At 50.3% G+C, this 24929-nt stretch overlaps 1 protein-coding gene across 1 annotated transcript; it reads left to right on the top strand.

The window, feature by feature from the left end:
* The first annotated feature begins 65 nt into the window (after positions 1 to 65).
* CYP7B1 (cytochrome P450 family 7 subfamily B member 1) lies at positions 66 to 22938 on the top strand. The gene is made up of 7 exons (XM_078856354.1): positions 66 to 294; positions 14312 to 14448; positions 16723 to 16907; positions 17396 to 17837; positions 19074 to 19280; positions 19780 to 19958; positions 20304 to 22938. Exons 1-7 carry the CDS (start codon positions 218 to 220, stop codon positions 20613 to 20615), a joined length of 1539 nt encoding a protein of 512 aa, XP_078712480.1. The 5' UTR covers positions 66 to 217; the 3' UTR covers positions 20616 to 22938.
* Positions 22939 to 24929: the final 1991 nt, after the last annotated feature.

The following is a 24929-nucleotide window of genomic DNA, read 5'->3' as shown; positions in this document are numbered from 1 at the left end:
GGAGGTGGTGGAGGGGGTGTGGAAGCCCCCCCAGGTGTTGGGCATCTGCCAGTCATCTCGCTCGCTCAAACCCGCGACGTCTGCTCCGTGACGCCTTCAACGTCCACACGCGCCTCGCCGTGGTGATGCCATCGTGCTTGGTGGCTAATTGCGGCTGCTGCTGTCGTTGTTGTTGTTGTTGTCGTTCGTTCCGTGCAGGTGCAGCCGGAGCCCTGCAATGTCTCTGGCGGTGACCGTCCTCTGCCTTCTGCTCGTCTTCGGCGGCCTTCAGTACCTGCTGGGGCTGCGGCGCAGGTGAGAAGACGGGAAGTTGGTGGGTGCTTCTGAATGGCGATGATACTTTAATAATATTAATAATAATAATAGACAGTAATTATTAAATTACCCAGGGAAACCCGAAGACTATTTCAGGAGGGTCCTTCATTTGGGGATATTTGTGGTCAACACCAATGTACAGTGTGTGCGCGCGTGTTTGTTTTCATCTATGGGAGGAAATAAGAGAAGCCGGTAGTAACCCAGGCAGAACAGGGGCAGAACATTCCAAGGAGTTCTGATGTCAGAGCCTCCAGCGGCATGCAGACGTGGCCTCAGAATAGATTGTGGAGCGCGCTCGTGTAACAAACCATGAAGGCACTGCCCGGAACCCCAGAGGACATCCACAATGACATTCCTCGGACGAGGGATGGAGACGTCGTTGGCTCTAAAGAGCGCCACAGCAGATCTCGAATCCCTGGCGCAGCTAGCACCATGTCAGGATACCAAAACAAAAAGTCGCGGTGCTTCCTATGAATGGAATCGCGGAAGTTTGCGCAGACACAGTCGCTGTCTTCCGATGCCCTCCGCCGTTCAAGTGGCGGTCTGTGAAGATGAAAGCCATGCTGCCCCACGGCGTGATGTCAGGGCCAAGACGTAGCGCCTCCGATTTGGCACGGTTTGGCTACGTACGGCGCGGAAAAGAAGTTCAACAGACACACACAATAGTGTGTGTGTGTGCTCTGGGCAGTGACTGCAAGCAAGTGTGTGTGCAATAGGTGTGTTGAACTTCTTTCGCGCCGTACGTAGCCAATCCGTGCCAAATCGGAGGCGCTACACGCCGTGGGGCAGCATGGCTTTCCTCTTCACAGACCGCACTCGAACGGCGGAGGGCATCGGAAGACAGCGACTGTGTCCGCGCAAACTTCTTTCGCCGCCGTGCGTAGCCAACTGGGCCAAACCGGAGGTGCAAGTGGCCGGCTTCCTCGGTCTTCTGAGCCATTGGAAGGATATCGGTGGCTCGCAAAGTCTCGACGAAACAACGACGAGAGGGCGACCGGCACGGGGGGGGTGGCGTTGGCATCGGGCTTCTCGCAGTTGCAAAACGGCACCCAGTTGCACAAACGTGCTCGATGGACAAGGTCGTCGCATTAGCGGAACGAATAATGGCCGCTTTATGGTGAACGTAGCCGCTTGAGAGGATGTGTCTCTTGCTCCCTCGGGGAGCCCGTAGACTTTGATCCAAATGATGGGATAATAACTACATTGGCAGTGGTGCACTAAGCACACGTAACAAACAGACGAAAAAGCTCAAGTTTAACACGTCTAAACTAAACACAGGTAGAGTTTGATTTGGGCCTTATAGATTCTAGGCTGCTGATAGTTTGCAGAGTTTCCAGGCTTCTTTCAATAGCTTCATGAGACCCTGTGTAGATAACCGTGTTTTCTCGTGCAGTTCCCTCGCCTCTGCTGCTCGCTTCCTGACCGCTGTTCTGTCTTGCCGGCGGTCTTCTGTAGTAGTCGCGGAGTTCTGTGGAACTCCTCCGGATTTCTGAAGCACTGTGGTGGGTCTACGCACAATGAGGCGTGCATCCCCAGGAATAGACTTTTGAGGAGTATCCATCTCAGAGGGTGTAATCCTAAACTTTGCAGCGGATGTAGGGGACAAGTCATAGCTGGTAGAGTCGGATGTAGAATAGTGGCAGAGCAAACCGAGCAGAAGACACGATTCGGGCCTAGTGCACGGATCGATTTACGCCGCAGAAACTCGATTGACTACATCATGGGAGTTATCTTGCCAGTATCAACATATAATAATAGGTGTTACCCTTTCTGGCAATAACACAGTTGTGTTAAGTTGTTAAAGCACCAAACAGAAATATTTTGCAATGAATCATGTCGATATTAACCACATATACTTGTGGTGAACATGCAAACAAAAAACATGCTCTGACAGTATATGATGCATTGTCTTTGAAACTGATTGGTCCACACCAGAGACTTGGCTCTAAAGAAAGCTGTCTCTGGTGTGGACCGATCAGTTTTAAAGACAATGCATCATATACTGTCAGAGATATGACTCTGAACACATTTGAACAGAGTCAGTCTGGTTTCCAATGTGACTTCGCGTGGAGTTTTTGTTAATCTCGAGTGAGTTTGTGAAATTGTACCTATTGGACCCTCTTAAATGTGCCTGATAAAAAGGACAAACACATAGGCAAGCGACGTTTACCATTTCTATTGGAAATGGGAAAACATGATTCGATTTACCACGGGGTTTCCAGGAACACATTATGTCGTTAAAACTGAGATCGCCTGTATATATATTTTAAAGTATATAATATGAAAATACCAATATGTAGAGTTAGATTCATGAGGGGAATTGTCTGCAGAACAGATTAAACTTTGCCTCGAGACATAGCCCGGGAGACAGCTTTCACGGGGATGTATTTAAATATCTATATATTTTTTTATGAAACAATTGTATATAGCTTGATATATCCAAGTGATACGTCTCGCTTCACTCTAGCAAAACCACGTGCAGGGAAAGCAACTGTTGGCTTCGTTCCAATGAGAAGATCCCCGTAGCTGATAAAATACGTTTAAAGTTAACGTCTTGAACGTCATGCACATATGTCAAACATTGCAACAGTTTCCCAGTGTCGCAAGACGACCCCATTGGATTGCCGATCGAATTTTCCCACCATTCAGCACTTTTAAAGTATCTGCCCCTGTGTTCGAGCTGTGACACCAGGGAGAGATGATCTTAATCTGTTAAGTGGGTTTTTTTTAAAATCTGTAACTCAAGGGGAAGAGTCCCTATTCTGCATCGTGGTGGAGCTTTAGAATGGGGGTGAAATTGCATAAACCCTCCATCGTGGACCCTGGGAGGGAGCGGTGGTATAGCGCGGTTGGCATGGTCCCCGGTGCTCCGAATGAAATGTACCCATCTGTCCAGCACCCATCACCGTTATATACAGAGATAAAACAACTCTTGTACAGGCGCTTGGTGGAATATTACGTCGCAGGATCGTGGATTGGCTACAATGAAAGATGGATAATGCCATTGTACCCATTGTCTGCTCACGTCTTAAAACAACATTCGGTCAACGGACTCGGATTGTCGACAGCCTCGATCGATTCACTAATTGATTGCAGCTTTAGAAAATTGGCGAGGATTTCTGCAGAGCGACAGGACGTGGGGTGCAATGCATGTGCCTGCAATGGCAATATTGGCAGAGCATGCCCTGGATTACCTTGGCACGCTCACAGTGCTTTGTTTAAGAATGACCAACAGTTGACCTTACGTGTCAGCTAGCCAGCGACATGCCATAATAAATCCAACGGGACCCGCGGTTGGAAGCTGCTCAGCGGAGCGCGCGTGTCACTTTCTTTGCTCTGGACTAAATCAAGGACGTTGCATATCTCCACGTGATGTGGTTGTTAACAGTGGATCATTCCCCATGCTGCTGCTGCTGCATTTGGCGCGACAGACACGCAGTCACCACAGCAGGGGGCTTTCTCTTCTCCACTCGCTTGTAAAGACGGCGAGGAGCCACGGCTCATTCGTCGCCGCATTGCGTGACGAATGTTCGTGATCCCCGATTGGAATTCGACAGAGGGTAGGCCGAGTGAATAGGTAGCGGGGTCTGTTTGCAGTCGGCTCCCGGGCTAAAGTGTGAAGCGGCACGATGCTACGCGCCCGCTGTCATCAAGGATTTGCCCTCTTAGTTGCTCGCGCGGTGAAAATGGGTCGTGCACCAGGACTTGCAATCGAGAGAGCGCCGGTTCGAGGCAATCTCGAGAGCGCTGGTTCGAGGCGATCTCCCGGCGTGGCAGTTGAAACAATGGGGGCAAGGTTCTTAATCCCCCCACCCCGACCCCATTACCCACCTCTGCCTGACCCAGCTGTGTACAGCCAATCAGCAGGTCGGGTGCGGTGGGGTAAAGTATGGGTACTTCCACCTCTTCTATGGAAGAGTAGGCCAAACAAAAAAAACCTGTATCGAGGGGATGCATTGATATTTAACTTTTTTCGCACCGTACGTAGCCAACCACGCTAACGGAGGTTGCGGATCTATGTAACTCGTGGACTGGAAGACGTGAGCAAGCCCTTGCAAGGGTTGCACGTATCCCTCCAGCTCTGCCACGTTACACACTTCACCCACTCGCGTTCGGGGCCCCACTACACGGGAGGTGGGACGGAGATTCTGTGTGCCCCTTGCCCCAATCCCCTCTGCACCGCACACACCGTGTCCACTCCGCAATCCGCAGAGCACTGGCGCTCATCCCCCCAGTGGGGGCTGGGGGGGAGGGCTAGGAGGGCTGGGAGGGGGGGCTAGGAGGTGGGGGGGTATCCCACGTGTAATCTGTTGATGCAGCTTTCTTTCCGCTCTTTTGCTTCGGCTCGTGAGAAAAGTACAAATACTGCAGGGCTGGAGTAGTGCACCTTCCACACCGCGGTTTACCCGCCAAGCCGCGTGGTGACTCTTGCCAGGAGGGTCCCTGCTCCATGAGCCGCCTGCTGCACTGCAGCCGGAAATTCCGAACCCTGCTGCTGCTACCACCACAGCAGCAGCAGCATCGGCAGCAGCGATACGAGAAGCGGCAGCGTCAGAATCAAAGCAACATGCCCAGCGGTAGTCGCAGTATTATCGGTGGTAGTGTAGTGGTGTCATTTCACACGGACAACTTCTTTTTTTTTCTCCTGTGTCACGTTATTGGTACAGAACTCCTCGCGTTCAACACCACGTGACTCCGTCGCAACTCTTCCTCTTGTACTCCTCGTCTGCTCCGCTCTGCTCGCTCTCTCTCCGCTAGCCTGCTATGTTGCACTCTGCTCGCTTCTCCACTGCTAGCCTCTTAATATACACTCTGCTAGCCTCTCTACTGCTAGCCTGATCACACTCACTCCTCCAACCTCGCCCGTGCCTCCAGCAGGGGATCAGCCAACACCGCTGGAGAGGACGAGGTGTGGGGTCCCGGACTTTTCTCGTAATTCTCTCTTGTCTTCACTCCAACCAACTCTCCGCACATCACCTTATAACCCCTCACTCATTAAGAGACCTCAAGTAGCCCTCTTTGAGCCGTCGCTCACGTGGCGTCTCCGCCACGCTTATCGCCTCCATCTCCCGCCTGCGAGGCGCCTACACCGTGTTTGTATTTGCAGGCAGCCAATCACCGCGATGCATCTTAATTGGTCGCCTCTCTCCCTCTCTGCACCTGTTCGCCCTGACGTGACCTCACTGTCCGCAGTTGACACGTGCATGCACACTGCAAAACCCCCGCGCGCTACTCCACTACAGTAGTAATAGTATTATCAGTGGTAATAGTATTAACAGTAGTCGTATTATCAGTGGCATTAGTAGTATTAACAGCAGTATTGTCAGTGGTAGTCGTAGTAGTATTAACAGCAGCAGTAGTAGCAGCAGTAGTGGGACTGGAGCAGCAGTAGCAGCAGCAGCAGTAGCGTCATCAGCATTAGTAGTCTTGCCAGCAGAAGTAACAGTCGTATAATTATCAGCAGCAGCAGTAGTTCCAACAGTAGGTGTCGTGCAGTGAGTCACAACAAGAGATTAGAAGACTCCCGTGGCACTTGTACGAGGACGGGGACCCCAAAGAGGCAGCAGCTGCACGTGGCGGGCAGAGCGGGCGGGCGGTGGCGCCGCGTGGGCGACTTGGGGCGGCATTGGAGCGAGGTGACTCGGGTCCGAGAGGGGGGGGGGGCTCGGGCATGGGAGTAACGGGAAGGGGAATGCGGGGGGTGGGGGCTGGGGGGGGAGTAACGGGGTGGGAGAGTGAATGCGGGCTGGGGGGGGTGAATGCGGGCTGGGAGGACTCTCCTCTGGAGATGGAGGTCAGCGGAGTTTGCCAGAGCGTGGGAGGAGGATACCAAATCGGCAGACTGCAAGTCGCTTGTGTTTATTGGTTTCCGCTGCGGCGATACACGGCAGCCACTTGGCAGTTCGGGACGTCACAGCGACTTGTTGCCGGATTGGAAGCCAACTTGAGAGAGCCTCCGTTCAACCGATTCTTATTTTTCACAACTTTATTGTTGTTGCCTACAACATTTCCTTCCCGGAGCACCCAGCCCGTGTCTCAACACCTCTTGATAAACCATCTCCTCCGCTCTCCCCGCCAACAAATCCTTTTGGGGTCCCCTCCCCCCATTCCTCTCTCCCCTTTGTTGCGCCTTCCTTGCCCAGCGCCCGCCACGACCCCTCCGGGGCGTGGTGCCTCGCGTCCACCCAGTCCTGGACGTGTCCCCACACGACCTCCAACAGCAGCAGCAGGAGTAGCAACAGCTGCAGCAGCAGGAGTAGTAACAGCTGCAGCAGCAGTAGTAACAGCTGCATCAGCAGGAGTAGTAACAGCTACAGCAGTAGGAGTAGCAACAGCTACAGCAGCAGGAGTAGTAACAGCTGCAGCAGCAGGAGTAGTAACAGCTGCAGCAGCAGGAGTAGTAGCAGCTACAGCAGCAGGAGTAGTAACAGCTGCAGCAGCAGGAGTAGTAGCAGCTACAGCAGCGGGAGTAGTAACAGCTACAGCAGCAGGAGTAGTAGCAGCTACAGCAGTAGGAGTAGTAACAGCTACGGCAGCAGGAGTAGTAACAGCTGCAGCAGTAGGAGTAGCAACAGCTACAGCAGCAGGAGTAGTAACAGCTACAGCAGCAGGAGTAGTAACAGCTGCAGCAGCAGGAGTAGTAGCAGCTACAGCAGCGGGAGTAGTAACAGCTGCAGCAGCAGGAGTAGTAACAGCTACAGCAGCAGGAGTAGCAGCAGCTACAGCAGCAGGAGTAGTAACAGCTGCAGCAGCAGGAGTAGTAGCAGCTACAGCAGCGGGAGTAGTAACAGCTACAGCAGTTGGAGTAGTAACAGCTACAGCAGCATGAGTAGTAACAGCAACAGCAGTAGGAGTAGTAACAGCTACAGCAGTAGGAGTAGTAACAGCTACAGCAGTAGGAGTAGTAACAGCTACAGCAGCAGGAGTAGTAACAGCTACAGCAGCAAGAGTAGTAACAGCAACAGCAGGAGTAGTAACAGCTACAGCAGCAGGAGTAGCAGCAGCTACAGCAGCAGGAGTAGTAACAGCTGCAGCAGTAGGAGTAGTAACAGCTACAGCAGCATGAGTAGTAACAGCAACAGCAGTAGGAGTAGTAACAGCTACAGCAGCATGAGTAGTAACAGCTACAGCAGCATGAGTAGTAACAGCTACAGCAGCATGAGTAGTAACAGCTACAGCAGCAGGAGTAGTAACAGCTACAGCAGCATGAGTAGTAACAGCTACAGCAGTAGGAGTAGTAACAGCTACAGCAGCAGGAGTGGTAACAGCTACAGCAGCATGAGTAGTAACAGCTACAGCAGCAGGAGTAGTAACAGCTACAGCAGTAGGAGTAGTAACAGCTACAGCAGTAGGAGTAGTAACAGCTACAGCAGCAGGAGTAGTAACAGCTACAGCAGCAGGAGTGGTAACAGCTACAGCAGCATGAGTAGTAACAGCTACAGCAGCAGGAGTAGTAACAGCTACAGCAGTAGGAGTAGTAACAGCTACAGCAGTAGGAGTAGTAACAGCTACAGCAGCAGGAGTAGTAACAGCTACAGCAGTAGGAGTAGTAACAGCTACAGCAGCAGGAGTAGTAACAGCTACAGCAGTAGGAGTAGTAACAGCTACAGCAGTAGGAGTAGTAACAGCTACAGCAGCAGGAGTAGCAGCAGCTACAGCAGCAGGAGTAGTAACAGCTGCAGCAGTAGGAGTAGCAGCAGCTACAGCAGCAGGAGTAGTAACAGCTGCAGCAGTAGGAGTAGTAACAGCTACAGCAGTAGGAGTAGTAACAGCTACGGCAGCAGGAGTAGTAACAGCTACGGCAGCAGGAGTAGTAACAGCTACAGCAGCAGGAGTAGTAACAGCTGCAGCAGCAGGAGTAGTAACAGCTACGGCAGCAGGAGTAGTAACAGCTACAGCAGTAGGAGTAGTAACAGCTACGGCAGCAGGAGTAGTAACAGCTGCAGCAGCAGGAGTAGTAACAGCTACAGCAGTAGGAGTAGTAACAGCTACGGCAGCAGGAGTAGTAACAGCTACAGCAGCAGGAGTAGTAACAGCTACAGCAGCAGGAGTAGTAACAGCTACGGCAGCAGGAGTAGTAACAGCTACGGCAGCAGGAGTAGTAACAGCTGCAGCAGCAGGAGTAGTAACAGCTACAGCAGCAGGAGTAGTAACAGCTACAGCAGCAGGAGTAGTAACAGCTACAGCAGCAGGAGTAGTAACAGCTACGGCAGCAGGAGTAGTAACAGCTGCAGCAGCAGGAGTAGTAACAGCTACAGCAGCAGGAGTAGTAACAGCTACAGCAGCAGGAGTAGTAACAGCTACAGCAGCCGGAGTAGTAACAGCTACAGCAGCAGGAGTAGTAACAGCTACAGCAGCAGGAGTAGTAACAGCTACAGCAGCAGGAGTAGTAACAGCTACAGCAGCAGGAGTAGTAACAGCTACGGCAGCAGGAGTAGTAACAGCTGCGGCAGCAGGAGTAGTAACAGCTACAGCAGCAGGAGTAGTAACAGCTACAGCAGCAGGAGTAGTAACAGCTACAGCAGCAGGAGTAGTAACAGCTACAGCAGCAGGAGTAGTAACAGCTACAGCAGCAGGAGTAGTAACAGCTACGGCAGCAGGAGTAGTAACAGCTACGGCAGCAGGAGTAGTAACAGCTACGGCAGCAGGAGTAGTAACAGCTGCGGCAGCAGGAGTAGTAACAGCTGCAGCAGCAGGAGTAGTAACAGCTACAGCAGCAGGAGTAGTAACAGCTACAGCAGCAGGAGTAGTAACAGCTACGGCAGCAGGAGTAGTAACAGCTGCAGCAGCAGGAGTAGTAACAGCTACGGCAGCAGGAGTAGTAACAGCTACAGCAGCAGGAGTAGTAACAGCTACAGCAGCAAGAGTAGTAACAGCTACGGCAGCAGGAGTGGTAACAGCTACAGCAGCATGAGTAGTAACAGCTACAGCAGCAGGAGTAGTAACAGCTACAGCAGCAAGAGTAGTAACAGCTACGGCAGCAGGAGTGGTAACAGCTACAGCAGCATGAGTAGTAACAGCTACAGCAGCAGGAGTAGTAGGAGTAGCAGCAGCTGCAGCAGATACAGCAGTAGCTTCGGCAGTAGCAGCAGCTACAGCAGCAGTAGCTACAGGAGTGGGAGCAGCAGCAATAGTAGCAGCAGCTGCAGTGGCAGCAGCAGAAGCAGTTTGTGTTAACGCTACAGAGCATAATTATTATAACCAGCTGTCGTAGCAGCAAAACAAGCAGGAATGTCAATAGCAGCAGCGGCAGAAATGCTCAGCAGCGGCACGGCAGCCGCGACGGTGCTGTGAGTGCAGCGATGAATAATGAACAGTTGGCTACGTACGGTGCGAAAGAAGTTCAACATACACACCAAGGCCGTAATTATAATATATATTAGGGGGGACACATCCTTCCCCCAATATTCAAATATGCTCAAAATGTCCCCCCCCCCCCAATATATTGCTATTAAAAAATGATTGCTATGCTTTGTAAATAAAATAACAATTTGCTAAACCTTGGCCACAATATCTGGACTTGTCTTCATAGAAATCAATGCATAGATTTCTGTTTATATGATTGTGGTTATGGTTGAACTTTATTAATCCCGAATCTCTGCCATTACATACAATGAAACAAGAAATGGTAAAAAAGTAAAAACAGCAATGTAATACAATACACTATTAGACATTGTCAAAAATAAATAAAAGTCCATCCCGTGTGTTAGTGAATTTTTTAATATTTTAGGCAGGAAATGACTTTTCAAATTTACATATTTTTCTGGGTTGGGACCCCCAGACACCCTGGAAGATTAGGTCCCCTCCAATGTTGACTCCATGGCTACGGCGTTGACACACACACAGTGTGAGGTGTGGACTCGAGTCATGAATTTGATGACTTGCGACTCGACTTGGACTTGCATAACAATGACTTTGTCCCACCTCTGGTGTATACACACACACAGTACACACACACAGTGTACACACAGTACACACACACAGTGTATACACGCACACAGTGTATACACACACACAGTATACACACACAGTACACACACACAGTGTACACACAGTACACACACACACAGTGTATACACACACAGTGTATACACACACACAGTGTATACACACACAGTACACACACACACAGTGTATACACACACAGTGTACACACAGTACACACAGTACACACACACACAGTGTATACACACACAGTGTATACACGCACACAGTGTATACACACACACAGTATACACACACAGTACACACACACAGTGTACACACAGTACACACACACACAGTGTATACACACACAGTGTATACACACACACAGTGTATACACACACAGTACACACACACAGTGTATACACAGACAGTGTACACACAGTACACACACACACAGTGTATACACACACAGTGTATACACGCACACAGTGTATACACACACAGTACACACACACACAGTGTATACACACACACAATGTATATACACACAGTGTACACACACACAGTGTACACACAGTACACACACACAATGTATACACACACACAATGTATATACACACAGTACACACACACAGTGTATACACACACACAATGTATATACACACAGTGTACACACACACAGTGTACACACAGTACACACACACAATGTATACACACACACAATGTATATACACACAGTACACACACACAGTGTACACACACAGTGTATACACACACAATGTATATACACACAGTACACACACACAGTGCACACACACAGTGTACACACACACAGTACACACACACAGTGCACACACACAAAGTGTATACACACACAGTACCCACACACAGTGTACACACACACACAGTGTACACACAGTACACACACACACAGTGTATACACAGTGTACACACAGTGTACACAGTGCACACACACATACAGTGTACACACACAGTATACACACACAGTGAATACACACACTGTACACACACAGTACACACACACAGTACAAACACATACAGTGTACACACACACAGTATACACACACAGTGTATACACACACTGTACACACACACAGTACACACACACACAGTACACACACATACAGTATACACACACAGTGTACACACACACACAGTGCACACACACACACAGTATATACACACACAGTACACACGCACAGTACACACACACACAGTGTACACACAGTAAACACACACACAGTGCGTACACGCACACACAGTGACACTCGAGGGCGTAGGGGCCCCGCATCAGCACTCGGCAAACAGGCGGGCGGGCTCACGAGCGCCGATGGAGCTCAGTCTGGAGATGACCTGGCGAGGTCAGTGCCATTGGCAGCCCCCCCAGCCTCCACTGGCACGCCGCCGTGTCCTGGACACGTGCGGCACTTGTGTCGATCCCGATCCACTGCTGGACAGGCGCGGTTCGCCAAACTCGGGGCGCCAGCAACTGGGCATGAGAAATAACACTGGTCAACAACAACAAAAACTTTTTTCTGGCCTGAACTTTTGCAGCTGTTTTAGACAAACTTCAGGGTGCTGATTCCAAATGTGATCTCAGATTTGCTCTATCACATCAAATTTTTATGCTATCGGCATACCCCATTTTCATTGATTTTACCCGAAATTAACTCTGTCACTTATGATTGCAAGTTGTTGCGAGTCAGTGACTGCTTTAGTGTTAAAATATGGTGCTGCATTTTTAGGATAGTGTGTTTATAATATCATTGTATGTAGATATCCACATTTATTTAATATTTTCCTTCTGCAGTTTTGATTGAAAATGCAATATTTGATATCTCAAAAACCTGATGTGATAGACAAAAACTGATGCCAGATTTGGAATCAGCACCCCAAAATTACATTAAAACCGTTGGACTACCTTATGCCAGAAAAAGTGTGTTGACCAGTGTTATTTTTGTAATAAAAATTATTTTCTAAAAATAATTTCGTTGTCTTTTTTTCTTCCAAATAAATATAGTGATTCTTTCGAAGTGAATTGCCTAATGAAGATAACATTTTAAGTTGTTCATATCAAAAACGGCTGCGACACCACAGTCTGAGTTGTGCCTCGGGGAGGTCATCGGGGTGTTGGCGAAGGCGTCCTCCGAGTGAGAGATTTCCATTCATTCACTGCGATTCGCCTCCAGCGTTGTAGCCACGCCGCTTGAGACCCATTCAGAGCGGTGGAGAAGACGCCTGTGGCTGCGATGAGAGACGAAATCACGACGTGCGGTTACAGCGTGCGAAAAAATATAGCAGCTCACAGCTTTTGGCAGTGTCAAAGTGGTTGTGCAATGTGGACTTGAGGTTCATGGGGACAACATTTGAGTGCTTTGCTGTTTTGTTTCGTACTGTTTATAAATGCCTACCGTTGGTAGATAACACGCTTATATCACTTTAACGCGAAGGCCAATGACATGACGAGATTGTTCTTCATTAGAACGCCGTCTTTTCAGAGGTCACTCACGAGCCGCCACTGCAGGCTGGACAAGGCAATCCCGCGCTCACGTGGACCGTGTCGACGTTGTGGGTTTTACTCTCCAACACACGGCCGGTGTGTGCTGAACTAGTGACGAATTGGCACGTTACGTTCACGTGGCAAACCTTACTAGTTGGCTGTGTCGGGTGGTAGCGGGTTTAACGACACATTCACATTTACGCGATCGAACCCAAACACCTCTAGTGTGGATGTTGAACTTCTTTCGCGCCGTACGTAGCCAACCGTGCTAATCGGGGGTTGTGCCATATCGGACGCGGGGGTTATACGACCATACTTCGCCATGCTGGTCAGTGGGGGGTTGTGAATGCGGGGAGCAGAAACATTCCTAAAATATCTATAGCCCCAGCATAGCCTCACAGAGCCGATAACACTTGCTGCATATCGCAAGGTCAACGATCAGGAATCGTAACGATTTGTTAAATTGTTCAATGGGCAAATCATTTGAGCGTATTAACCAATCACAAATCTGTAAACTCCTTATCAGTGCCTCCCTTATTACAGACCAACTCAGACCGTATTGGTCACCCCGTGTCCCTTATAGATCTCAACGTTCATCCTGCAAAGTCCCATCACAATGGAGAAACAAACAAATAGACAACAAATAAGATTTTTTTTGCCAGTATTGAAACGGCTGTATGCCATATGGACCTGAAAAATGTATTTCCCTGTACAATAATGCGGGGAAAACCGTATGGGTTGACAGGTAACCAGTCATAGAAACTCCTCGCCGCGATGAAGCTCCCGGCACTTTGAGGGCAGTTGTGTAACCCACTTAAACCTCTTTGAGAGTTTTAACAGAATCCTCAGATCAAGTGGGGACCGGCAAAAACATTTTTTATTTAACCATGTGAGAACTCAAGAGACCAGGGGAGTCTCGCTTGCGAGAGTGACCTGGGTTTGCAAGTGCAGGTGTGACTCGTGGATGTGGGATTGTTATTTCTCTCTTGCCTAACCACTGCAAATGCTACTGGAACCCTTTGTACAGATCCATTAAAGTATAAACAGTTCCCAGTTAGTGAGAGCTGGTTCGTCAATCACCCAGTGACAGCTGTACATTACAGTTCATTCTGTCAAGTGCAGTGGAAATAAGGAATTGGGTGCTCCACCCCAGATATTGGGTGGCGAGATGTTAACTACCTCGCCTGGAATGCAGGAGATCGTGGGTTCGATCCCGACCCTGACGCCTGTTGTATATGTGGAGTTTGCGTGTGCCTTTCTCCCCGTGGTCGCGTGGATTTTTCTCCGTGTTTTTCCTCCACATTTAGAATCAACGTGCGTTTAGAGTATTTCGCTGCTATACATTTCCACACGTGATAAGCCACTATCGTTGACCTCAATAAAAAAAACAAGATAGTTTTATAGTTCGTTTACATGACACCAGCAGGGCTCCAACTTGGGTCGACTTTGCGCTTCACTCAGGAGTAATAACCGTTCAGTCGTGGGAGGAATCTCGCTTAATGTGCCCCATGTCTCCCCGGACCACCATCCATCCCCCATGTGACGCAGGCGCAAGGGGGAGCCTCCTCTGGTGCACTCGTGGATCCCCTTCTTTGGAAGAGTGGTCGAGTATTCCAAGTGCCCCCCCAAGTTCCTGCTGCGTCTTCAGAAGAAGCACGGGGACGTCTTCACCGTGCTCATACACGGTGCGCCATCCGCTCCTCCTCCTCCTCGTCTCTCTCTCTCTGCTCTCGGGGGCACACGGGCGCCCCAGCACCGTCGCTCACCCATGCGTTGGTCGGGTCGTGGCCGCCCCCGGGGTTGTCGCTGGCTTCCAGCTCACGATGTCCGACGGTTTCGCTCCACGTTGCTGGGAGATCCTTCAAGAACCGAACCCGAAGAAGCTCTCTCCAGTTCGTGGGGGGGGGGGGGCAAAACGTCGGACATCGCGGTGGTGGAAAACACACGGGTGGAGCTACGACACAGCAGCGCAACGTCGACGGACACCTGCGCAGTGGGATACAGAGTGTGCGGCGTCCGCACAGCGATCTCGCGGTGCGGTCTCGTAGCCCTGGGGCCACGTTGTGAGCACCACGCGCGGGTCACACAACCACCCCCCCCCCCCCCCCTTAACGTGTGCATGTTGAACTTCTTTCGCACCCTACGTAGCCAACCGTGCTAATCGGAGGTGCGGGGCGGGTGGGGGGCGGACAACAACAAAGTCGACAGCTTGAGGAGCGATGTGCTTCTGTCCCGCAGTGGCTCAGACACTGGGCCCGCACGTTATATAACACTCGTGTCGCGCGGGCCAATAACAGCGCCGCCGGCACTGTTACGACAGCTGCACCAGCACAACGTGAAATATTAACTCAAAAGGGTGATACAAATAATATCCCCCCCACCATACACCCCGTCACCTTTTGACCCTCGAGAGAGAGAAAACGAATACGGAGTGAAGCAATATCTGGAAGTGTGTCGCGGGTTTGCAAATTGGGTCTCCGACTAGACTTGCGCTCAGGTGCCAAGTGACGAAAGCGGTGGGGGACAAAGCCACAGCCGTTGCTGGGGGTATTCTGGATGTGGTGGGCCGGGTGCGAGGATATTTGGCAGCACGCCGAGCCGGGCGGCGTTTCCCTCCCTCTGGGTTTCGTGGTGATCGCAACATTTTATATAAAAACAGGTCACGGGTTAGTCTCTGGCCTCTGCATGACCTGTGACTGTGACGTCCCTTGGTGATCTGTCACCAATGAGCGGGGCGCGTACATTGGCGCATCAAACCTATCGATGCATGTCACCTCCTAAGTTCACGAAGTATGCACGTGTAAGAATCGATGGAGTTTTGGCTTAAAACTTTCGTGACTGCAGGAATTTATAAATTTTTTTGTTTCGGTAAAGTCACGTAGATAGAAACCACGACGTTTCGATCGCCTGATGACGACCGCTTGTGTTGCGATCGAAACGTTGTGCTTTCTATCGACCTGACTTTACCGAAAGAACCAAAGAATATGAAATCAATGGAGTGTTTTTTTCTTTTCCTGGCACTCCGTATTAATTACAGCAACAGGTAGCAGAGTGCACAATTATACATCCTATTCATCACAGGTAAGCTCACACCGACTACATTATTGATACATGTAATTTTTTAAAATATATATGGGTGGAACAGTGGGCGCAGCGGTTAGCGTTGCTCTCACTGCGAATCGAGCGGCCTGAGCTCCATTCCGGGCACGGCTAACACCAGTGGCGAGTAATATCTGCGCCACCCCTAGTTACAGTTTATGCGTAGCATCGGTCGATTTGGGATGGCGGCAGCTGCAAGTGTACTGTCGTTTCTCCTACTCACCAGCATCATAATCAGCCATTGTCTGTCCACTGTTGGATAAAGACCTCCGCGTGCCGTCGCCATCTTTCACAGCCCAGCGCTGTGATCTCCGTGTTCGTGCGCCTGATACTGCCCGCTGTCGATAAGCAGATGATACATTAACGATTGCCTAAGCGTTATTTTAAACAGTTGTTTTTGTTGTGTGTCATGAAGTGAGACGAACGCATTTTCATTCGGGAACGTTTGCATTGAGCAGTGCAGCACCGTGTGTTGGAGGAAGGGTCCTTGAAAAATGGGGGTCACAGAACTACTTCTGAGGTCACTTCAGCAGGCCTCTCTATCCGCGCGAGCGTCACATCTTTTTATGCACCACAAAGAGTTGTTCGTATGTCAATCAAACTGAATTGTTTGATTCTAAGAGCTGATATTTCGACAAGTTAGAAGAAACCTCAAATCTTAATTACGTTTCGTTTAGAGCCGGCCATCGGGTGACTGGGCTGGACACATCGACTCGCTCACACTCGAGCACTTATCCAGCAGTGGATCTACAAACGGCCCGCACATCGACACATCTGCACGTCTCAAACGCGTCCACGTGGGCCACCGCCCCCGCCCCACCACCTCTGCCTCTTGACTCAATTTGTCGTCGTTTTCGCAGGCAAATACTTCACCTTCCTGATGGACCCTCACATGTTCCCGTCGATCATCCGGCACGGGAAGCAGCTCAACTTCCACGAGTTCTCCTCCAAGTTCTCCTGCATCAACTTCGACCACCCCCACGTCGACGACCCCCTGTTGGGCGTGTGCAATGACGATCTGCTGCGACAATACACCTTCCTGCAGGTGAGGCCAGACCGTCGTTCCGTTTTTTGGGAAATCCGGGATTGTGCGGGCTGGTGATCGACACAGAAGAGGGACGAAGCTTTGCGCTTGAAAACCTTGCGTGGCATGGTCAGCACGGTGACGTCTCCGTGACTTCACGGCACCCCCCCCCCCCCCCCCGAACGGTTTCTGAAAGTGGTTCGTCCGAGCCGATGTTGGTTTTCAGGAAGTACATTCTCGTTTTTGTATTCAGTCGTGTCGGTGTCGTATTTTTGATTTCTCCTTTGACGCGTTCGTTGCCACTCCTATTTACATTCACGTTACTTCACGGCCGCCACTCTTTTACTTGATTGCTTCGTCACGCTGGCGACACGGCTCACTCTTGCACCTTCCCTGGTTTCTCGAGCTCTCACCTAGCTCAGTCAAACAAATTCAAACTTGGCCTCCACAACTCCCTGGATATTTCCCGCCCACCCCCCACCCCAACCCCGGCTCCGTCGTCCACGCAGGGCGCCGAGCTCACGAACGTGACCAACATCGTGATGGCGAAGCTGCAGCAGGTGGTCTTCCACGAGCTGAACGAGGCCGTGGTGGGCAGGACGGGCGGCGACGTCCACGGCTGGCGCACGGACTCCCTCTTCAGCTTCTGCCAACGCCTCATATTCGAGGTGACCTTCGTCATGCTGTACGGCACGTCGGGAGATGCCGAGGCCGACCGCCGCCTCTGCAAGAGGCTGCAGGCGCACTTTGAGCCGTTCGACAAGGTGCTGCCGCTCATCTCGGCCGGGGTGCCCCTTTGGCTGCTGGGCTCCGCGAAGCACCACCGCGACGAGCTGAAGCGAGAGCTCACGCACGACAAGCTGTCGCGCCGCCGCAATATCTCCATTATCGTGCAGTCGAGGATGAGCGTGTGGGACGCGAACAAGAACATGCAGGACACCCACAAGGCAGGTGAGTGAGCGACGAGGTGCGGAATTTGTTCCAACGGTTGTGGTCATTTATTTTTTCGGGTTCGTCAAAGTAAACGATCTGACCAAATGCGTGTCGTCGAGTTGACTCGACGCCCCGACGCAGCCAGGCATACTTAATTGTCGCGCGTGCAAATCAGTGCAGCCCACCGCCGGTAAGTTGTAAGAGAAATTCTCGCGACAGGTCTAGCGATTCGCTACAACGTTTCGTTTGAAACGAAGGTCTACCATTGTCAGCGTAGTTGAATGCTGGTATGCCGTTTAATTTTTTTTATTGGTTTTAATTGGTTCAGCTGTTTTCGTGTGGGGGAGGAGTCTTAACGGCACAGAGTTGGCGAGATAATTTCGTGGCCTGACCCAAAAACGAATTGTGAATCATAATGTCGACTGTGAAAACTCAAGCATTGTTTTCCTGAATGGGAAGCTCCTTGGGTTGAACGGGAAGGTTTCAAAGCTCCCCGAGGTGTTCTTGGCTTGTACCGCAGTTGAATTTAAATGCTATATATGAATCCAAATTTCCTGTGTAAATATTTAACATCATCATTCATCTCTGTTGCAATTTTTTTTGTTAAAGGTCAGCACTCGTACAGTATTTAGGCTCTTTCAGCATCTCCCGAAATCAAATAACATTGGCATATCACTTGTAGTTTAGGAATTTGGCAACAAACCACCGGAGTAGCTTATTTTTAAAGAGATGATGTTGCTCAGGGCAATACGAGTTGCTAGTCTGAGTCCGGTCTCCAGTGACCTAAACAATATCACAACAAATGTGGTTCTGTACTTAATGTAGAAAATCTTTCCAGCTCTGAAAGTGACATTTTGCCAGTTGGAATGCCATTTGACAGGGTGGGTCGCCAACCCAACCAAACCTCTCCAAAAATCAATTCCTACTTACATGCACAAAGTAATATATCTTTCCGATGGGGTTTCAGGGTTGACTGTGCGCTGTTCGGCGTGATGTCCGACGTTCCGTTCCGCTCGCTTGAACGCAATCCGGGAGAACTGAGCTTTAATAAGCTCTCGGCACGTATGACGAACGTCGGACCGCGTGCCGAACAGCGCACGACAACAACCCGAAAACAACACGGAGAGCCGTGTGGCGGCACGGCCACCAAAAACCTCATGGCAGCCGCCCGGCGTCTTCCCTGCCATGCGCTTCATGAATGCACACCGGTCTACCCGATCGCACCCCCCCCACCCCCGCCAACACCCCACACAGGGCACCACCTGGCCTTCCTTTGGGGCTCCATCGCCAACACGGTGCCCGCCATCTTCTGGAGCCTCTACCACCTCCTGCAGTGCCCCCTTGCGCAGCGGGCCCTGCGTGACGAGGTGGACGCCACCGTGGGGAAGAGCGGAGCGCCGCTTAAGCTGGGCTCCCCGTTGTGCCGCAGCCGTGAGGACCTCAACGCCATGCTCATGCTCGGTGGGTGTGGCGCGCCGACGGGGCGTGGAATTGTTTTTCGGATCGTTACGTACGTATCTTGCGTACGTGCGTGTTGAACTTCTTTCGCACCGTATGTGGCCAAACGCGCTATTTCAGAGATGCGTTAATTGCCGAGCACGGGCCGGAAGGAGTATGCATCATCACAGTCGTCTCGTGCCCTTGCTGTGAGTTCATCAGCAACGGTGGAGCCGATGAAGTTCCACTTCGACCACTCCACATTGATCCCTCCACCTCGACCCCACCACCTTGATTCATTTACTGAAAACTAATTTATTTAGGACTGATTTTTGTACTTAGTTTGTTCACCTTCCCCCTCACCACCTATTGGCACGGTTGGCTACGTACGGTGCAAAGGAAGTTACATTTTCACATGTACATACATCAACGTACATTGATTTCTCCTCCCGATCCCTTCTCTTTGACACCCCACCGCCCTGACCCCTGCCGCGTGAACCCCGCCACGGAATCGGCGCATCAGGCAGCGCGGTGAACGAGAGCCTCCGCCTGACGAGCGCACCCATGAACATCCGCGTGGCCCTGGAGGACGTGGCCATCACGATGGACAGCGGCTTCACCCTGAAGCTCCGCAAGGGCGACAAGATCTCCTTCTCACTGCAGACGTTGCACACCGACCCGGACATCTACGAGCAGCCTGAGGTGCCACCCCACCGCTGCTGAACGAGTGCCGTGGCCGTTGGGTGTCTGTGGTCTGTGGAGGAGTGTTGGTGGATGAGCGATGCGTTGAGTGTCTGTGGAGGAGTATTGGTGGATGAACGATGCGTTGAGTGTTGGCGTTTTTGAAGGAGTGATTCACGCGTTGAGATGGACTCTCGTCCATTCACCTACACCGTGCAGTTCATCCGCCTGTTGACTTTTGCGGACCAACACTTTTTGTGCGACGTTTGCTTACAATTCGGCTTCTCCGAGTGGGGGGGGAGAGAGGGGCGAATGACCGCGTGACCCCTTCCCGTTGGCGTGACGCGCCCTCCTCCGTCTCCCCAGGTCTACAAGTTCGACCGCTTTGTGCAAGATGGCAAGGAGAAGACCACCTTCTACAAGAACGGGCGGCGCCTCCAGCAGTACCTCATGCCCTTCGGCTCCGGCAACAGCATTTGCCCCGGCCGCTTCCTAGCCCTGACCGAGGTCAAGGACTTCATCTTCCACTTGCTCGCCCTGCTGGACTTGGAGCTGTTGCCCGGCCAGCCGGACGTCGGCATGGACATGAGCCGCGTGGGCATGGGCCTATTGACCCCCAAGCGCGACGTCCTCTTCCGTTACAGACTGCGTTCGCACGTCGGTTCGGCCGCCGCCTGAGGCGCACGCAAAGGGGACCATGGGAGGTCGTGCCACCCGGCCGTGTTCTCTGCTCGCCTTCCCTCCACCTTGGCGCGGAGAGTGATAGGGAATCTCGGGTGGGCAGATGGGGGCGCGTCCCCGGCCGGCAGTAATGCTCTCTCCCTCTCTGTCTCTCTCACTGTCTCTCGCTCTTTTGTCTTTTTTATTCTTCCTCCCGTAGGTGTGCATCCGTCACGGCGCTTGCCCGGGTTGCTTTCATCGTGTGCAGTCAGACGAGGGTTCATTCTGACTGATATGAATGTAAGACCTTCAGTACTGATAATGAACTATGTACACCCTTTGACCTAGGTAAAAAAGTGACTAGAAACAGGTTATGCTACCATTCCATTACTAGAGGGAAGCGTTTTATAAATGTCGAATGCAGCCAATACTCGCCCATCTTCCGGCGAGGGTGAATATACATCTAAACTGCAATAGTCAACATAAGACGCTTATGAGGCATAAGATGTAACAGGACAAAGATGGTTGAGGGCAAAAGTCTCACGTGGCTTCAGTTTGCTCATTTTTATGAAGGAATAAAGATGAAGCTCCCGTGTAGGAAGAAGGGCTGGTCCCAGCTTACATAACATTCACGATCTGTCTAGGGCAGTGGTTCTTAGCCTGGCGTGCGTGCACCCCCTGGGGGTGAGAGATGCCCTTTCTGGGGGTGCTAGAGACAGACAGATTTGTTTAGAAGATAAGTCATTGGAACACAAATGAAACACGGTCACGTAAGTACAACTACTTAAAAAAAATCAAACATGTTATTAACATACATTTTTTTACGATTGAGAACCAAAGGGTGCAAGGCTGCAGTGTAGGTGAAGAACCACTGGTCTAGGGTATATCCCTGCTTACACGAAGAGTGGGGCAACACACCCCTCCGTCAGTAACCTAGAGACGTTGGTGGTAATTCCACGTTCCCATGGTGGGTAATAGTCGATCCATAGCAATGACTATCTGTAATGTGGAAGGAATTTCTATGGATGCCACATACATTAGGTTCAGTTGACCCCTGGAAGGGAATTAACCCGCGATCTACTTTATTTGGAGATCAGCGTTCTAACCACAGTGCAACCTATCAGTGTATAACGTTGCACATTCACGATTCACCTCGTGAACTAAAACAACGGACAAGACCGGTGGTGGAACTGAGACAACGTGTCCAGGGGAGGACTGCCGCTACAGGCGATCGTTGTCTCTGTTGCGATCAACTGATTGTAGTCTTAAGCTGAACTTAATGGAACTTTGTCGCAGAATAAAAATGCCGTTAAACATGTATGATGAATGCGTTGGCAGCCATGTATCGCATGGGGTGGGTCAGGCTTTAGATTTGAGAGAAATCTGCCGTTTTCTGGCCTCACCCTATGGTTTGTGTGGCTTAAATGGTGGCCTTTTGATGGCATCAACATTCCAAATTTGTTTCTGCCCATCCAATAAACGTATCTTGTCCCCACATTCCATACCTGTCAACCCCATATCAGTGCCTACCTTGTTACAGACCAATTCAGAGCTTATTGGTCACCCCGTGCCCCCTTGTAAATCTCAACGTTCATCCTACAAAGTCCCATCATCACAAGAGAGAAACACAAACAAATAGACACAATTTTAGTTGTATTGAAACGGCTGTATGCCGTGTGGACCTAAAAACTAAATTTCCCTTTACAAGAATACGGGTAAATCGTATGGGTTGACAGCTTATGATGAAATTACATTTATCCTAAATCAGTGGTGCAGTTTGGTTGGTGACCACAATATATATTTATATATGTTACATTCAGCCATGTTGGATTGAGCATCGCCATGACGACCACATGGCCACATCCAACCAATCAAAGAGTGCTTGTTGCGTGTGAAACGACACGTACAAAGAAAAGTTTCAAGGCCACATGCAACTTTATTGACTCCACGCTGCAGCTCACGTTAAGCGCAGGATGGCAACATTGTCTTTTGGCAACGTTGCAAAGAAATTGCACCTTGTAACTGCAACTTTACGCCGCGGGCACTGAGACCTATCGGCAGATGAACGCTGCACAGGCATCCCGTCACCTCCGTGTTATAACAAAAAAACTTCCGCATTTACAAAACATATTACCTACAACAACGCTGCCGTAGCTTGTAATTGTCATGAGCAAATCTGATATGGTTAATGTTATCCATTAATATGTGTGCCTTTATTTTTCCAGTCAAGTTTTTGTTGTTGTTTAAACTTTGAATAGCTTTGGTCGAGGGGCGTTCTCTCGTCCAACGCAGCCTTCTGATTTGCTCTCTGTGACTTCAGTGTGAGCTGAAGTTATTTTACTTCGAAATTCAGTATGATTCCCATGTATGCCTTGGTTTTCGAGATCTTGGATAATTGTATTAAAGTGATCTCCATGAATTAAAGTGCAATTTTATGGTCTGCAAAGGCTAGGCACTTGGATATATATCGAATTCATTACTCTTTGCTAAAATCTAATGTGTGCGGTCGATGGTAGAGAAACCGTTTCTTCATATAGTTCTCTGCTCGTGTGGTTGTTTGGCCTCTAAATGTTTTATTCTGTTGCCAGTGGCGTTTGTGAACAATGTATGCGCACGCGATAAGTAGCTCATAGAGCCGTAACCATTCACATCGTTTTTAGCGCCATTTTCGAACAAAATAATTATTGATGCATAATTCGATAATTTAGGTATTTCACTTTTTGTGTAAACACGTATCAGTTATTATAACAATGGATTGAATTGATGACAGGAAATTATTGAAGACACATAATTTTCCTAAAAGTGCTGCAAAGTTGGTCTCAAGATGAATATGACCAAAATAAAAGACAAGTTACGCCAAGTTGCCGTAACAAATGAAGATCTACGTGGAAGTGACCCAACGGAGAAAGGACAGATGGGGCAGTCGTGGAAGATAGCCTAGAATAAAAATTGCGGAATAAAGAAGTAGACAACAGAAGTGTGGAGTGTGTTTGGAGAATTTAGATGGATGATCAAATGCAAACTCCCAATGTGCGGACAGAGGAAAGTATTTGTATGTGTAGTGAGTTCTTTAAGACGGCATAGACGGATGATTTGAGGCAACACTTATTTAATACAAAGGACTTAACACTACACAACACAGTCCTTAGCTACACAGGGGTAACGGCCCTTGTACCCGCTGCCTGGAAGGGTATAGCCCCTCTTGTACTCGTCCTATTCCTGGCTAAGGTCTCGGGATCCTCCGGCTACACGGCCCTAGGGGAGGCCAGTTTGACCTGACCCAGCCAAGGCGCAGGTCTCAACCACTGGCCACTCGGACCCGGCCCTGATAAGGACGTCGGGCTCCGAAGCTTCCAGGGTCGTACCACTGGCTCACTCTGCCCTGCCCTGATAAGGACGGCGGGTCAGATGAGTCCCAGGGTCCTGGCTAGCTGGCCTTCTGTCTTCCACTGGTTCTTCAGTCTTCGCTGGCAGCACTGCCCAGACCCTCTCCGGCTCCTGCCTTTTATGCTGCTCTGTGGCTTGCTCCGGCCTAGCTACGCCTCCCTTCCCGAACTTTCTACCAGGTTCGGGAAGGGTGACATCATTCCCCAACAGCCCCCTACCTGGGGGCTGGCCCCTTCGTTCCAGGATCCGATCTGGCCTTCAACTGTCAGCCTCTTGGCTATACTCCCCAGGTACCGGCTCAACTCGTTAAATGCCCCCTATAGGTAGGTAGTGGGTACTGGCTGGAGATGGTGTACGTTCACCTAATAACACCATTACATATGTGTAGTGTGAGTCGACTGAGGCGCACAGATACCGTTGTTGGAGACAATGCGTTTATTAACTGTCAACTGGGTTCTGTTAAATTTTGATTTAAAGCTTTCGTGACTGCAGGGATTCATCTTCTTGGTTTTTTCGGTAAAGTCACGTAGAAGGGAAGTAATAAAATAATAAAAATAAAACATAATAAAATTATTCTCACGACGTTTCGGCCACAACGCAAGCAGCCGTCCTCAGGTGAAAACCAGGTCCGTCGAGGCGACAGAGTCTGAATGAAACAGCACACGAGCTTGGAGCATATATATAAGCTGGGCGCCTTGACAAAGGAATTTGCATATCAAGAGGAATTTAGCATATTTATGGGAAATGCAGGAATGTGATTAGTACTACATATGCATGTGCATTATGCAGGATTAACAGCATCAAAGGGAGCTGCAGTTGCTGCTGCTGCTGCAGTTGCTGCTGCTGCAGTTTCTGCTGCCGCTGCAGCAACTGCAGCGGCAGCAACTGCAGCGGCAGCAGAAACTGCAGCAGCAGCAACTGCAGCAGCAGCAGCAACTGCAGCAG

Source organism: Lampetra fluviatilis, chromosome 5 (assembly GCF_964198595.1).
Source record: "Lampetra fluviatilis chromosome 5, kcLamFluv1.1, whole genome shotgun sequence".
Lineage (NCBI taxonomy): Eukaryota > Metazoa > Chordata > Hyperoartia > Petromyzontiformes > Petromyzontidae > Lampetra > Lampetra fluviatilis.
The sequence above is the reverse complement of the archived record's forward strand: the minus strand, read 5'-3'. Positions and strand labels throughout refer to the sequence as shown.